The 13,148-nt window shown below is 43.2% G+C and overlaps 3 protein-coding genes across 3 annotated transcripts; all 3 read left to right on the forward strand.

Moving 5' to 3' along the window:
* The first annotated feature begins 5,532 nt into the window (after positions 1-5,532).
* On the forward strand, positions 5,533-7,250 carry LOC133118814 (E3 ubiquitin-protein ligase TRIM35-like). Its single transcript, XM_061229071.1, has 3 exons — positions 5,533-5,976; positions 6,292-6,387; positions 6,821-7,250. The coding sequence occupies exons 1-3, from the start codon at positions 5,581-5,583 to the stop codon at positions 7,139-7,141; spliced, it is 813 nt and encodes a 270-aa protein (XP_061085055.1). The 5' UTR covers positions 5,533-5,580; the 3' UTR covers positions 7,142-7,250.
* A 50-nt stretch (positions 7,251-7,300) lies between these two features.
* LOC133118782 (E3 ubiquitin-protein ligase TRIM35-like) lies at positions 7,301-8,168 on the forward strand. The gene is made up of 3 exons (XM_061229014.1): positions 7,301-7,309; positions 7,399-7,514; positions 7,641-8,168. The coding sequence occupies exons 1-3, from the start codon at positions 7,302-7,304 to the stop codon at positions 8,144-8,146; spliced, it is 630 nt and encodes a 209-aa protein (XP_061084998.1). The 5' UTR covers position 7,301; the 3' UTR covers positions 8,147-8,168.
* Positions 8,169-9,197: 1,029 nt separating this feature from the next.
* On the forward strand, positions 9,198-10,307 carry LOC133119340 (muscarinic acetylcholine receptor M4-like). Its single transcript, XM_061229875.1, has one exon. It carries the CDS (start codon positions 9,282-9,284, stop codon positions 10,305-10,307), a length of 1,026 nt encoding a protein of 341 aa, XP_061085859.1. The 5' UTR covers positions 9,198-9,281.
* The last annotated feature ends 2,841 nt before the right edge of the window (positions 10,308-13,148 follow it).

Genomic DNA, 13,148 nt, shown 5'->3' on the forward strand with positions numbered 1-13,148 from the left:
TTCTTGGGATATGTTCCTTTCTCTTGGGTTTGTGTCCAGAAAATCTGTTTCCAATGCCTTAATCACAGAGGCAGGTGTAATAGGCGGAAGCTCTTTCACAGAGACGCGATGGCAAAACCCTGTGACGTGCTTTGAACTAGTACGAGGTGTTTTGGATCCCACTATACTCCAGCCTAAATCAGTCTTGACTGCGTATGGATCATACTCTTCCCCTGATATCACCTGTTTTGGTTTCAGGGCCCTTGCGCAATCATAGCCAATTAGGAGTCCTACAGGACAGTTCAATAGATCTGGCATCTCTTCTGTTATCCTGCGAAGGTGGCTCCACTCTTTCGCTGTTTCACAACTGGGAATGCTATTTTGATCCAGTGGGATGTATTCTCGAGTGTACACTGGTGGTAACTCAATGCACTCTTGTGAAAGGTACCCTCTCACTTTTAGTCCCACCACTCTTTGACAGTTGACTATTGAACCCCTGTCAGTCATTGTTGACAACTTCAATTTTACAGGTTCTGTGTCTGCTTGCATTTTTCTACACACTTCTTGGTCAATAAATGTATTACTGCTCTGTGTGTCCAGTAATGCATACACCAAGGTTTCTGGGCTGTTTTTTGTTGCACAAGAGAGCCACACCGGAACAATCATTGAAGTACGATCACTATTGTCCACTCTCACGCTGAGAGTGGAAGCTCTTTCCTCAGTTGGTGGTGCTGCTGCTCTTTCTTCTTTATGACGTTCTTCATGAAGCGGAGAGGGATGGCTCCGCTTGCAAATATTGCAAGTGGCTCTGTTTCGACAGTTTTTAGAGATATGGCCGACTCTGAGGCAACCAAAGCACATGTTGTTGTTAAAGACAAATTGTTTCTTTTCCTCCAGAGGCATTGCTGCAAATTTTTCACATTTATATATGAAGTGATCTTGTTGACAACAGATACATTCTATTTGCCTTTTATTTTGAGTGGCCAGAGGACTGGTTTTGGAACCCTTGTCACGTTCTGATGCACTTGAGTTCTTTGTAGTGGGTTTTGTTTTTTGATACACCATGGTTGATGTCACCAGGGCGCTGGCTTTGAGGCGCTTCTGTTCCCTCCCAAGTTTTTCATCTGAATATTTTAGTGCATGAAGGGAGGAAATCGGATTGCATGCAATGCGTGCCTCCTCTGCCACGAAGTCTGAGAATTCCTCGAAACCTGGATATGGCTTCCCTTCATCCAGTGCTTTAGTGACATACCGGTTCCATCTGGTTGTTGCCCAGTCAGGAAGTTTCTGTAGTAGCTTTTGATTTTCTTCACAATCATCTAAAATCTTTAGACCTTGTACATGGGGCATTGCATTCTTGCAGGAGATGAGGAAATCACTAAACTCCCTTAGTTTAATAGATTCTCTTGGACCAATTTTTGGCCAGCTATTCAGCTTTCCCCGGAATGCTCTTTGGACTACGAAAGAGTGGCCATAGCGTTTGTTCAGGGCATCCCAAGCCTGTGTGTACGCTTCCTCATCACTTCTATAAAATGTTCCTTCTAACACACAAAGTGCTTCCCCACCTATGTATTTTTTCAAATAGAACAGTCTATGCGCTGGGTTTGTACAGCTTGTTTCGATTAAAGCTTTGAAACAGGTGCTCCATTCAGTGTATTTAAGTGGGTCGCCAGTGAACATGAATGGCTCTGGTGCTGGAAGTCTAGTCATTGCCAGGGATTCTTTTAATGCTTCAACCAGTGAGGTGTCATTTGCCTTTGGCTCTGGTTTGCTTCCAAAGCAAGGAGGGACTGGAGCACTTTGGGGAACTTGGGCGCATGGAGTGCTGCTATGCTGCTTCGGAAGCTGACTTGGAGGCAAAGTGATTTTTACTTCAGTATTTCCTATTTCAGCATTCCATTTTGATTCCTCTTCAACATACACCTTGTATTCAGCCTCTATGGCTTCAAGGTCCCTTCGATCTTCCAGCATTTTTAACCTCTCTTGCTGGGCTAGCACCTCCTTCTTCTGGGTGGAGATTTCTCTTTCCCTGTTTAATTCAGCACGTTTTGATGCCAAACGTGCCGCTACTTCTGTCTTCTTTACTGACACATAGCTTCCTTGCTGACTACTATGCCCAGCTCTTGACACAGTTGATCCATAAACTGACCTAGCATCTTCTCTTTGGAGTAACTGGCGGAGCTCCTCTTTAGCAGCCACTGCATCAAACTCCTTGCTACCAGCTTCTGTGTAACGCCTTTTCAGAAGTGCAGTTATTTCAGTAGTAACTGAGGTGCAGCTATCCATTTTCCTTCTTATATCTTGGGATGGGACAGTCAGTGCACGCAAAGACTCATATACTTGTTTTAGTTCTGACTCATAATTTTCTACAGCTATGATCATTTCACTTAACTCAGTTTTAGCGTGTTCTTCTTTAAGTTTAGATCTTATTAACTGAACCTCTGCTTTGAAGTTTACATATGTCAGCATAAACTTTCTTTCCTTTTTTGTTATCTCTTCCTTTTTGAACTCCAGCATTTTTTCTGTTGGGCGTCTCACCCTTTCTGATCGCCTCACCTCTTGTTCAACCTGAGATGATGACTTCTGGAGCCCTACTCTTTGTACTTCAAGATCTGCATAAATTTCACCTATGCGGTCTTCTATTTTTTGTTTTTCTGTTTCTTCCATTTCAGTTTCTAATTTCTCCTCCAATTGTGCCTTCTCAACTTCTAGAGACAGAATTATTTGCTCTAGTGTACCAGTTTCTGATGCAGGCCTATTTTGGTACATTTTTTTTTTTTTGCTTAACTACTTTGAAACAATACTATTGAAATATTAATGATGAAAAGCAAACAGGGAAATACACACTATCAATTATTAAACAGGCTACACACATTCGATCAACTTACAAAATTATCAAAATGCAATTTTCATTTTCTGCAAGAAATATTATTATATCAACTAAGAAAGAACACTATTTCCAGACTTAGAAGATACAGTCTGACCTGGTATCCCAAAGGTGACTTATTGCTATGTTATTGTCCAAAGGAGTCACAACGTTGCCACCTTGTGGCTGTCCTTGGCAGCTGCAGCACCGTCGTCTTATTGCACTTTGGTTCCACCTCCGCGCTGGATTTGGGCGATCGCGTCAAAGAATGGTGGGATATGCAGGCAGATCTTCCACGTGGAGTACGATGATGGAGTCTTTGAAGGGACGCACGCAGGCCTTGCTCTATCTTTGCAGGAACGCTGGCGAATCTCGTCACTCCGATGGCTACGTTTTTCACTATAACTGCTCCCAAAGGTCCTTTTCTTTAGCACAGACACCCACGCATCGACTGATGTTCACGTCTGAAGTTTTATTGTTTTCTTTCGTCGGCAAACACCGTGAAAAACGTGTGCGCCTTGTGACCAAACTCAAGGAGTAGTTACATTCACTTTCACACCCTCTCTTCTTTGCTCTTCGTTTCTCTTGCTTTTCATTTACAAAACAACATCTCTGCCGTTCTCGAATGTTTCGACCAATCCACAGTACTCTCAATTAACGCAACTGACTCACGTGACCACAGTATGCTGTCTATGCAAAGGAACTTACACATTTGAACAGTAGGTGTCGCTACTACACAAGATCACAAGAAACCAAACCTTATATTTTCCAAACATTACAAACAAAATGATTGCACAACACCAATCACAATAATCATTAAATTCTCTCCATATTACTCTGCACTTTAAATAACCAGAAAGTCAGGGGACAGCTACAGTGCTTGTGTGTGTGCGCGTGTGTAATGTGCATTCGTCTTTCTACACTGTATATGTGATTGTGTGCGGGTGAGTAAGACTGTGAGACATGTGAATTCAGTATAGTCAAGAAAGTATGAAAGAAAAATAAAGATGTACAAGTGGATAGCAGTGGTTGGTGGGGCCTTGTTGTTGAGTTCCTGTTGTTCTGCTGGTTACAGAAAGGCTCTCTGAATAGATATCGTGTATGGGCTAATACAACTGGATTAGGGTGGTGACGCACACAAATCTACAAACAGGAGCGCTTGTCTGTGCTGATTGTGAGCATGTCTTGGTGCTTGTGATTTAAAATGTCTTATATTTACTTTTTTCCTCAATTTCGATTTTGGATGTCACTTTTAAAATTCAAAACAATTCACTGTCACGTGCAGGAACAATGACCATCGTCAACTTACAATATCCATGGGGCTGAGCAATCTCACGCTGGACATCCATCACCTGCACAGAAGACATGGAGTTTTATTTCTGTGCGCATACCCCCACCCACCCACCCACACACACACACACACACACAGAACTGAAATGTGCATACATAAATGTGTTTCACAAATGCTAAATGAATGTTCCCCTCCTACCTAACTTCTGCTGGGGGAGGTCCCAGGCCATATATGATGCTTGTAATATTAGTTAAATGAATACAATGTATTATAGTTTCCAAACATGTTGTCATATTCTGATTCTATCAAATGAGAAATAAAGCAGATATATGTGAATGATATGGTTCTTCTGTTTTCTTCTGTTTCACCCGTGAGATCACTGGGTTCCATTATGTTCTATTGTGATTTTACAACTCAATGCTATCACTTCACTATTGTTACCACTGTCCTGTTATCACCACTCTCCTATAATTACAATCTTACAGCCATTTAGATCTTACGTTTTACGACGATATTCATTTCTACATAAAAAGACGTTAGCCACGTTATACAGCCAGTTCGGTCAATCAGGATTCATAAACATGGAGAGCTTCAGAACATACACAACGTTTAATTCTTGTTGAGCACGGGACTTGCAGGTTATAGGCTATTATCTATTCAGTCTGCTTATCGATTAACCAATGCCATTTTAAACAGTATCAACTAATTACATTCTTGAAGCATGTTTTTGTACACATGAATGCATACCTTTGTAGGAGAAAATGTGTGCAGGTTACGCAAAGGCACCGTCGAAGCGTTGCCGACGCAATTAACAATTAATGACAGGTGCGTTGGGCGCTTGCTCCGCTGCATGGCCTGGAGCTTGTGTTAGAGCGCCCTCTCCTGGATTATTTCGCAAACTGCAATATTAACAAGCGAAGGACCGACATTTTAACTTAATTCCTTATCGCTGCCACCTCTCTCTCTCATTCACAGCGAGTCACCAGTCATGGTGTGTGACCAACAACGTGACCGCGACGTGAGGCGAATAGAAAATGGACATTTATGTAGCCTCTTAAATGTCACATTTAAACTGCGTAGTTCGTGTGTTTTTTTTTCTTTTTCTTACTCAAGACTCACTGGTTGTTAACACCCTCCTTCCTTATAGCAATACTTCCTGTAAACAGGAAACAGGAAACCTCATTCCATGAAATAAACTTTTTCTTTCGGTTTCATTTCCTTTCAGCAGTGGCATAGAGGGGCTAGCTTTGCAGGAGTACAGACGTGAACTCATCTTTATTGTGTTTAGTCATTCGTACAGAAAAATACAAACACGAGCAAAAGAAAACCGTGAATCAGGTAAGAATTATAGTCTGGGGAAACAGTGTATTCAGAAGGAGGTTGACTAAAAGTGCCCTGTGGAATGTAAGGCTGCTATCTGGAGGAGCGGATAAGGAAGCAAAGAATGGCAGCCAACTTTACCGTGTCAGTGGACGAGGTCTCCTGCCCAGTGTGCCACGACATCTTCACCTGCCCTGTTGTCCTGTCGTGTAGCCACAGCTTGTGTAAGGACTGTCTGCAGCAGTGCAGGACAGCCGGCTTCCATAAATGTCCGCTGTGCCAGAGAGCGTGTCCCCCCGGGACCGAGCCCCCTGTTAACCTGGCTTTGAAGAATCTCTGTGAGCGGTTCCACCTGGAACAGGAAGTCGCAGGGGGCTCGGAGACTCTCTGCGGTCGGCACGGCGAGAAACTGAAGCTCTTCTGTCTGGTGGATAAACAGCCGATATGCGCCGACTGCGTGCCGGATTTGCACGACCGTCATGAATGCTGTCACTTAAAGGTAGCAGTGCACGACCATAAGGTGAGCAAGGCCTACACGTCTGAATGAATGGGGATTGCGCTCGTCTTGGTGTATAATTGCTTATTTTGGAAATTGGGTTCAGGAAATAGGGCGGCACGGACGGTGCAGTGGGTAGCACTGCCGCCTCACAGCAAGGGGCCAGCCCTGTGTGCAAGGAGGTCCTGGGTTCGAATCCCCGTCAGGCGGGGCCTCCCTGTGTGGAGTTTGCATGTTCTCCCTGTGTTTGCGTGGGTTTCCTCCCACAGTCCAAAGACATGCAGGTTAGGCTGATTGGACACACTATTTAGCTGGTGAATTGTAATGTTGATATTACAGATGAGGATGCAGGCGGCCCTGAAGCCCTTACAGGAGAAGCTGGAAAACTTTAAAAAGATCAGTGAAACTAGAGATCAAAAACTGCATCACATCAAGGTACAGTATGTGAAAGTGTTGTGGCTTTTTAAAGTATAAACAAAATAATAAGTACCTGTAAATATATATTTCTTCTCAGTTTCTTAATTGCAGTTTTTGAAAACTGCATTCCATTCAATAACACACGATTAGCTAAATGCAATAAGATGCACAAAACATATATTAACTGTAGCAATATCAATTAAAAGCACCAAAATATATTTATGCTTCATCTAATTCAATATTCTCTTTATTACTGATTGAGAATAATGCATATGTTTTGCACATTGGACTCATTTATTCCTACTAAATATAACTCAGTCTAACATACAATTGAAAGCATATAACTATATTTACAAAAGCAAATTAAATTTTTTGAAGAAAAAAAGCTGCCCCCCCTTCTCCTAACTGTTTTCAAGTAACTGAGAAAAACGATTAAGTTAAAATGTTTCAGAGCCAGGTTCAGCAAACAGAGAAGCAGATCAAAGAGGAGTTTCAGGAGCTGCACCAGTTCTTGCACCAAGAGGAGGCAGCCAGGATCGCAGCCCTCAGAGCGGAGGAGACACAGAGGAGCCAGACTCTGAGCAGGAAGATGGAGGAAGTGGTCAGAAAGATGAAGGCCCTTTCAACCACAGTCAAAGCCATAGAGCAGGAGATGGGCAAAGATGATGTTTCATTCCTGCAGGTCAGAGAAAAAGCAAGATACAAATCAAAATGTTATTTTACACACTTGGCATATAGGAGGCGGAGTACAGGTAGAATCTTAGGAATATGATTCAATAGAAAGAGAAATCACAAAGTACACACACGCTTCGAGCTGTAGAATGTAGTCGGAGAATTATATCTTCCTGCCATTTTTGTTGAGGTTTTTCTGATAAAGGTTGGCATCAGGGTCTAATTATTTCATGTGTTCATTTCAGAATTACTATGCAACAATGAAACAGTGAGTCAAAACCCTTTACTTTCCATTCTTCCAATGCATCACATTGATGTAAAGCCAACAGCAGCTCTGACTCCTGAATATTACTGCAGGACTCAGTGCACAGTGCAGGACCCAGATGTCTCGGGAGTGCTAATCGATGTGGCCAAACACCTGGGCAACCTGAAGTTCCAAGTCTGGCAGACGATGACGGGAATGGTGAAGCACAGTGAGTGTGGTGTGCAAGTGTGAGGCGATTTAATGATAAAGGACAGATTGTTTTTGATGCACAGCTGGAAAGAGTCAAGATCATTCTGTTAATTGAGCTTTTATTTCTACATGTCTCTTGTCTCAGCTCCTGTTATTCTGGACCCCAACACAGCCGGACCCTTCCTTATATTCTCTAAGGATCTGACCAGTGTCACATCAAGCGAAGCACGCTTCACGTGCGCGGATCCCAATACTCTTTTTGGCTCACAAGGATTCAGCTCAGGGAAACACCAGTGGGATGTTGAATTTCACGAACATACTTTTATAGATATAGGTATTGCTGAGGAGTGTCAAAAACAGAGATGGAGTAAAGATGAACGCCATGTCTGTACAGTACGTTACTGTGGTGGTTGTCACGTAATAGAAGAAAAATCTGTACTCAGGGGAATGCTTAAGATAAGAGTGCTCCTGGACTGCAATGAAAAGACTCTGTCATTTTTTGACGTCTACGGCAATAAAACCTTCGCAAATGGTAAGAGATACACTCTCACAGGGAAACTCTTTCCATTGTTTTACTTTTATGAAGTAATTGATGACTTGAATCTGAAGATCTTGCCTGCCAAGATCAAAGTCATGCAGAAAGTACAGTGACTGAAAAGCCACGCTTCTTCAAAGCAAGTGGTTTACGGATGAGAAACCTGAAAAAGGTTGAGTTAACATTAACTGTGACTTGACACAAAATCATTAGTTGCAGTCTTCTGAGGAGGAACCGTGCTTAACAGGAACCGTGCTTAATCTCAGCCCTCCATCCGGGTAAATTATCAATGAACGAAGGTTTGTTCTTAAAGGAACCGAGCACCAGCCATAGTTTAAGAGAAAACAGTTTGGGCAAAACATTTTATGTGTTCATATCATGTAGTGCTTTTCACACGGGTCTTATTTTTAGGGGAAAGGTTATTTGTGTGTACATTATTGGAGGGTTCTTTTGATTTCGACTTATAGTTAAAATCACTACAATGCACTTGAAAAGTTTTAGTTTTCAAATGCATTGTCATCGTGTTAGGAAGCCTACTATGCTTAACTGTTTTAAGGTTTTATTTATTTATGTTGTGGTTTAGAGCAAAGGTATTCGTGCATTTTATTTGAATTATATCCTCAATAAAGTTTTATCATCGTAATCAATATGCTTTCCGGAGGTTTCCTTTTCATAATAGTGAAATAATTGAATTATTTACAGTCCGTGAGCATTCACACAAGCTGTTCAAGTGATGTTAAAATGTCAATTACAATAATTAAAAAATAAACACGACACCGTGCTCTTTAGTCTTTATTCACAAAACACAGACTTAATGTCTTAAGTCTAAATGCTAATGCTGCTGCAAATGTGTAGCAATAGAAAACCTTGTTACTCCATACACAAATGGCAACGAATGCATCACAGCTAGCACCAGTAGCTCACTGCAGCACAGCATTTTCATTCTGTCCCTTCCCAGCACCAATGATCACACTTTACATAACGAGCAGCCCAGAATTATCCATGGTTATTTTGACCTGCAGTTCATTACGTCACTTGGCTGACGCTTTTATCCAAAGCGACTTACAGTCAACTTACTTGAACACTGACATTGTTGCCCTCTCCACCTTCTCCAACATCTCCAACGCCTCGGAGAACAACGGCACTTCCGCCCTGCTGACTGGGCCCCCCTACCTGCCAGTGGAGGCGGCCTTCATAGTCCTGGTTGCAGGCTCTCTCAGTCTGGTCACCATCATTGGGAACATCCTGGTCATGCTTTCAATCATAGTCAACAGGAGCCTGCAGACCATCAACAACTACTTCCTCGTCAGCCTGGCTTGCGCAGACCTCATCATCGGCGTGAGTTCCATGAACCTGTACACGGTCTACATCGTGATTGGCTACTGGCCCCTGGGGCCCGTGGTGTGCGACCTGTGGCTGGCCCTGGACTATGTGGTGAGCAACGCCTCCGTGATGAACCTCCTCATCATCAGCTTCGACCGCTACTTCTGCGTCACCAAGCCGCTCAGCTACCCCATGAGGAGGACCACCAAGATGGCGGGCATGATGATCGCGGCGGCCTGGGTGCTGTCCTTCCTGCTGTGGGCGCCGGCCATCCTGTTCTGGCAGTTCATCGTGGGGGCGCGCACCGTGTCGGAAAGGGATTGCTCCGTCCAGTTCCTCTCCAACGCCACCATCACCTTCAGCACAGCCATCGCCGCCTTCTACCTGCCCGTGGGCATCATGTCGGTCCTGTACTGGCACATCTCCAGGGCCAGCAGGAGCCGCGTGAAGACGGGGAACTGCGAGCCGTCGGGGCCGAAGAGCTGCCTCCCCACGCCCGAAGACGAAGACAACGAGGAAACCCAGGGCACGGACTGGAGCCGGGACGGGGGGGGCGGGGCCGGGGGCACGGAGGCGGAGACTTCCGAATCGCACCGGGGCGACCGGGCGCGCTCCGAAGGGCATGCCCGCCCCCACACCGTCGCCACGGTGACGAGGCAGCCGCCGCCCAGGAGGAAGGCGGCGGCGTCGTCGCGGGAGAAGAAGGTGACGCGCACCATCATGGCCATCCTGGTGGCCTTCGTGGTGACATGGACGCCCTACAACGTCATGGTGCTCCTCAACACCGTCTGCCCCACCTGCATCCCCAAAGCCGCCTGGACCATGGGCTACTGGCTGTGCTACATCAACAGCACCGTCAACCCGGCCTGCTACGCCCTCTGCAACGCCACCTTCAAAAAGACCTTCAAACGACTCCTCCTCCGCCAGTACAAGGACATTCGCTCGGGTCGATGAACGGAGGCGCATGTATGTCGCACTGAAAAATATATATATTCTCTTAAAAAATTTTATAGAACTGCAGCTACAGGTTCAAGAGCTTGATGGGCTAAATGACTACCTATATACCGTACGTGCAATATAAACACACACACATTTGTATGCCTACAAACTGTCCGTTTGAATCAAAAGCACATGTAGAACATAACGGAGATGCAATGAGAATCTACACACATTGTATGATCAACATAAAAACTGTGCATCGATAAGGAGTTTGGTTTCATCTGATATGATATTCACCTTACTGAAAATACCAAGAAGTCATATATGATAGGTGAAACTATTTTACTGATGCACCAGTGAGAGGGAGGGATGTTACCGAATGAACTATGGGGAAAATAGGGCTAACAGGATGTCTGAAACTCATTGTACAAGAAACTGTGTTTGTGCTTGTGTGTGCGCACGTGTGTAATGTGCATTCGTCTGTGTACACTGTATATGTGATAGTGTGCGGGAGAGTAAGACTGTGAGACATGTGAATTCAGTATAGTCAAGAAAGTATGAAAGAAAAATAAAGATGTACAAGCGGATAGCAGTGGTTGGTGGGGCTTTGTTGTTGATTTCCTGTTGTTCTGCTGGTTACAGAAAGGCTCTCTGAATACAGATATCATGTATGGGCTAATACAACTGGATTAGGGTGGTGACGCACACAAATCTACAAACAGGAGCGCTTGTCTGTGCTGATTGTGAGCACGTCTTGGTGCTTGTGATTTAAAATGTCTTATATTTACTTTTTTCCTCAACTTCGATTTTGGATGTCACTTTTAAAATTCAAAACGATTCATTGTCATGTGCAGGAACAATGACCATCGTCAACTTACAATATCCATGGGGCTGAGCAATCTCACGCTGGATATCCATCACCTGCACAGAAGACATGGAGTTTTATTTCTGTGCGCATACCCCCACCCACCCACACACACACACACACACACACAGAATTGAAATGTGCATACATAAATGTGTTTCACAAATGCTAAATGAATGTTCCCCTCCTACCTAACTTCTGCTGGGGGAGGTCCCAGGCCATATATGATGCTTGTAATATTAGTTAAATGAATACAATGTATTATAGTTTCCAAACATGTTGTCATATTCTGATTCTTCTATCAAATGAGAAATAAAGCAGATATATGTGAATGATATGGTTCTTCTGTTTCACGCCGTGAGGTCACTGGGTTCCATTATGTTCTATTGTGATTTTACAACTCAATGCTATCACTTCACTACTGTTACCACTGTCCTGTTATCACACGCCAATCCCCCATTATCACCACTCTCCTATAATTAGTCACACAGTGAGTGTGGTGTACAAGTGTGAGGCGATTTAATGATAAAGGACAGATTGTTTTCGATGCACAGCTGGAAAGAGTCAAGATCATTCTGTTGATTGAGCTTTTATTTCTACATGTCTCTTGTCTCAGCTCCCGTTATTCTGGACCCCAACACAGCCGGACCCTTATTTATATTCTCTAAGGATCTGACCAGTGTCACATTAAGCAAAGCATATCCCATGGATGCCACTCTTTTTGGCTCACAAGGATTCAGCTCAGGGAAACACCAGTGGGATGTTGAATTTCACCGAAATGCTGCTGTATATTTAGGTATTGCCGAGGAGTGTCAAAAAGAGAGATGGAGTAATGATAAACACCATGTCTGTACAGTACGTTACTATGGTGGTTGTGACCCAATAAATGAAAAATCTATACGCAGGGGAATGCTTTTGATAAGAGTGCTCCTGGACTGCGATGAAAAGACTCTGTCATTTTTTGACGTCTACGGCAATGAAACTTTCAAAACTGGTTGTAGATACACTCTCACAGGGAAACTCTTTCCATTGTTTTACTTTTATGTAGTATATGAGGACGTGAATCTGAAGATCTTGCCTGCCAAGATCAAAGTCATGCAGAAGAAAGTTCAGTGACTGAAAAGCCACGCTTATGCAAAGCAAGTGGTTTACAGATGAGAAACCTGAAAAAGGTTGAGTTAACATGAACTGTAACTTGACATAAAATCATTAATTGCAGTCTTCTGAGTGAACAGGAACAGTGCTTAATCTCAGCACTCCGTCCAGGTCAATTATCAATGAACGGAGGTTTGTTCTTAAAGGAAACAAGCACAAATCACCAGCCATAGTTTGAGAAAACAGTTTGGGCAAAACATTTTTTGTGTTCATATCATGTACAGTGCTTTTCACATGGGTCTTATTTTTAGGGGAAAGGTTTGTGTGTACATTATTGGAGGGTTCTTTTGGTTCGAGTTATAGTTAAAATCACTACAATGCACTTGAAAAGTTTTTGTTTTCAAATGCATTGTCATCGTGTTAGGAAGCTTACTATGCTTAACTATTTTAAGGTTTTATTTACCCATGTTGTGGTTTAGAGCAAAGGTATTCGTGCATTTTATTTGAATTATATCCTCAATAAAGTTATTATTATCGTAATCAATATGCTTTCCGGAGGTTTCCTTTTCATAATAGTGAAATAATTTAATTATTTACAGTCCGTGAGCATTCACACAAGCTGTTCCAGTGATGTTAAAATGTCAATGTCAATTACAATAATTAAAAAATAAACATGACACCGTGCTCTTTAGTCTTTATTCACAATACACAGACTTAATGTCTTAAGTCTAAATGCTAATGCTGCTGCAAATGTGTAGCAATAGAAAACCTTGTTACTCCATACACAAATGGCAACGAATGCATCACAGCTAGCACCAGTAGCTCACTGCAGCACAGCATTTTCATTCTTTCCCTTCCCAGCACCAATGATCACACTTTACATAACGAGCAGCCCA

This window comes from Conger conger, chromosome 19 (assembly GCF_963514075.1).
Source record: "Conger conger chromosome 19, fConCon1.1, whole genome shotgun sequence".
NCBI lineage: Eukaryota > Metazoa > Chordata > Actinopteri > Anguilliformes > Congridae > Conger > Conger conger.

Bases quoted from the DNA above. Each gene is read 5' to 3' on its own strand.
- LOC133118782 (XM_061229014.1), top strand. The intron at 7,515-7,640 runs GTGAGTGTGGTG...CTCTTGTCTCAG, and splicing joins GACGGGAATGGTGAAGCACA to CTCCTGTTATTCTGGACCCC.
- LOC133118814 (XM_061229071.1), top strand. From the start codon at position 5,581: ATGGCAGCCAACTTTACCGTGTCAGTGGACGAGGTCTCCTGCCCAGTG. The intron at 5,977-6,291 runs GTGAGCAAGGCC...TTGATATTACAG, and splicing joins TAGCAGTGCACGACCATAAG to ATGAGGATGCAGGCGGCCCT. The intron at 6,388-6,820 runs GTACAGTATGTG...AAAATGTTTCAG, and splicing joins AAAAACTGCATCACATCAAG to AGCCAGGTTCAGCAAACAGA.
- LOC133119340 (XM_061229875.1), top strand. From the start codon at position 9,282: ATGCTTTCAATCATAGTCAACAGGAGCCTGCAGACCATCAACAACTAC.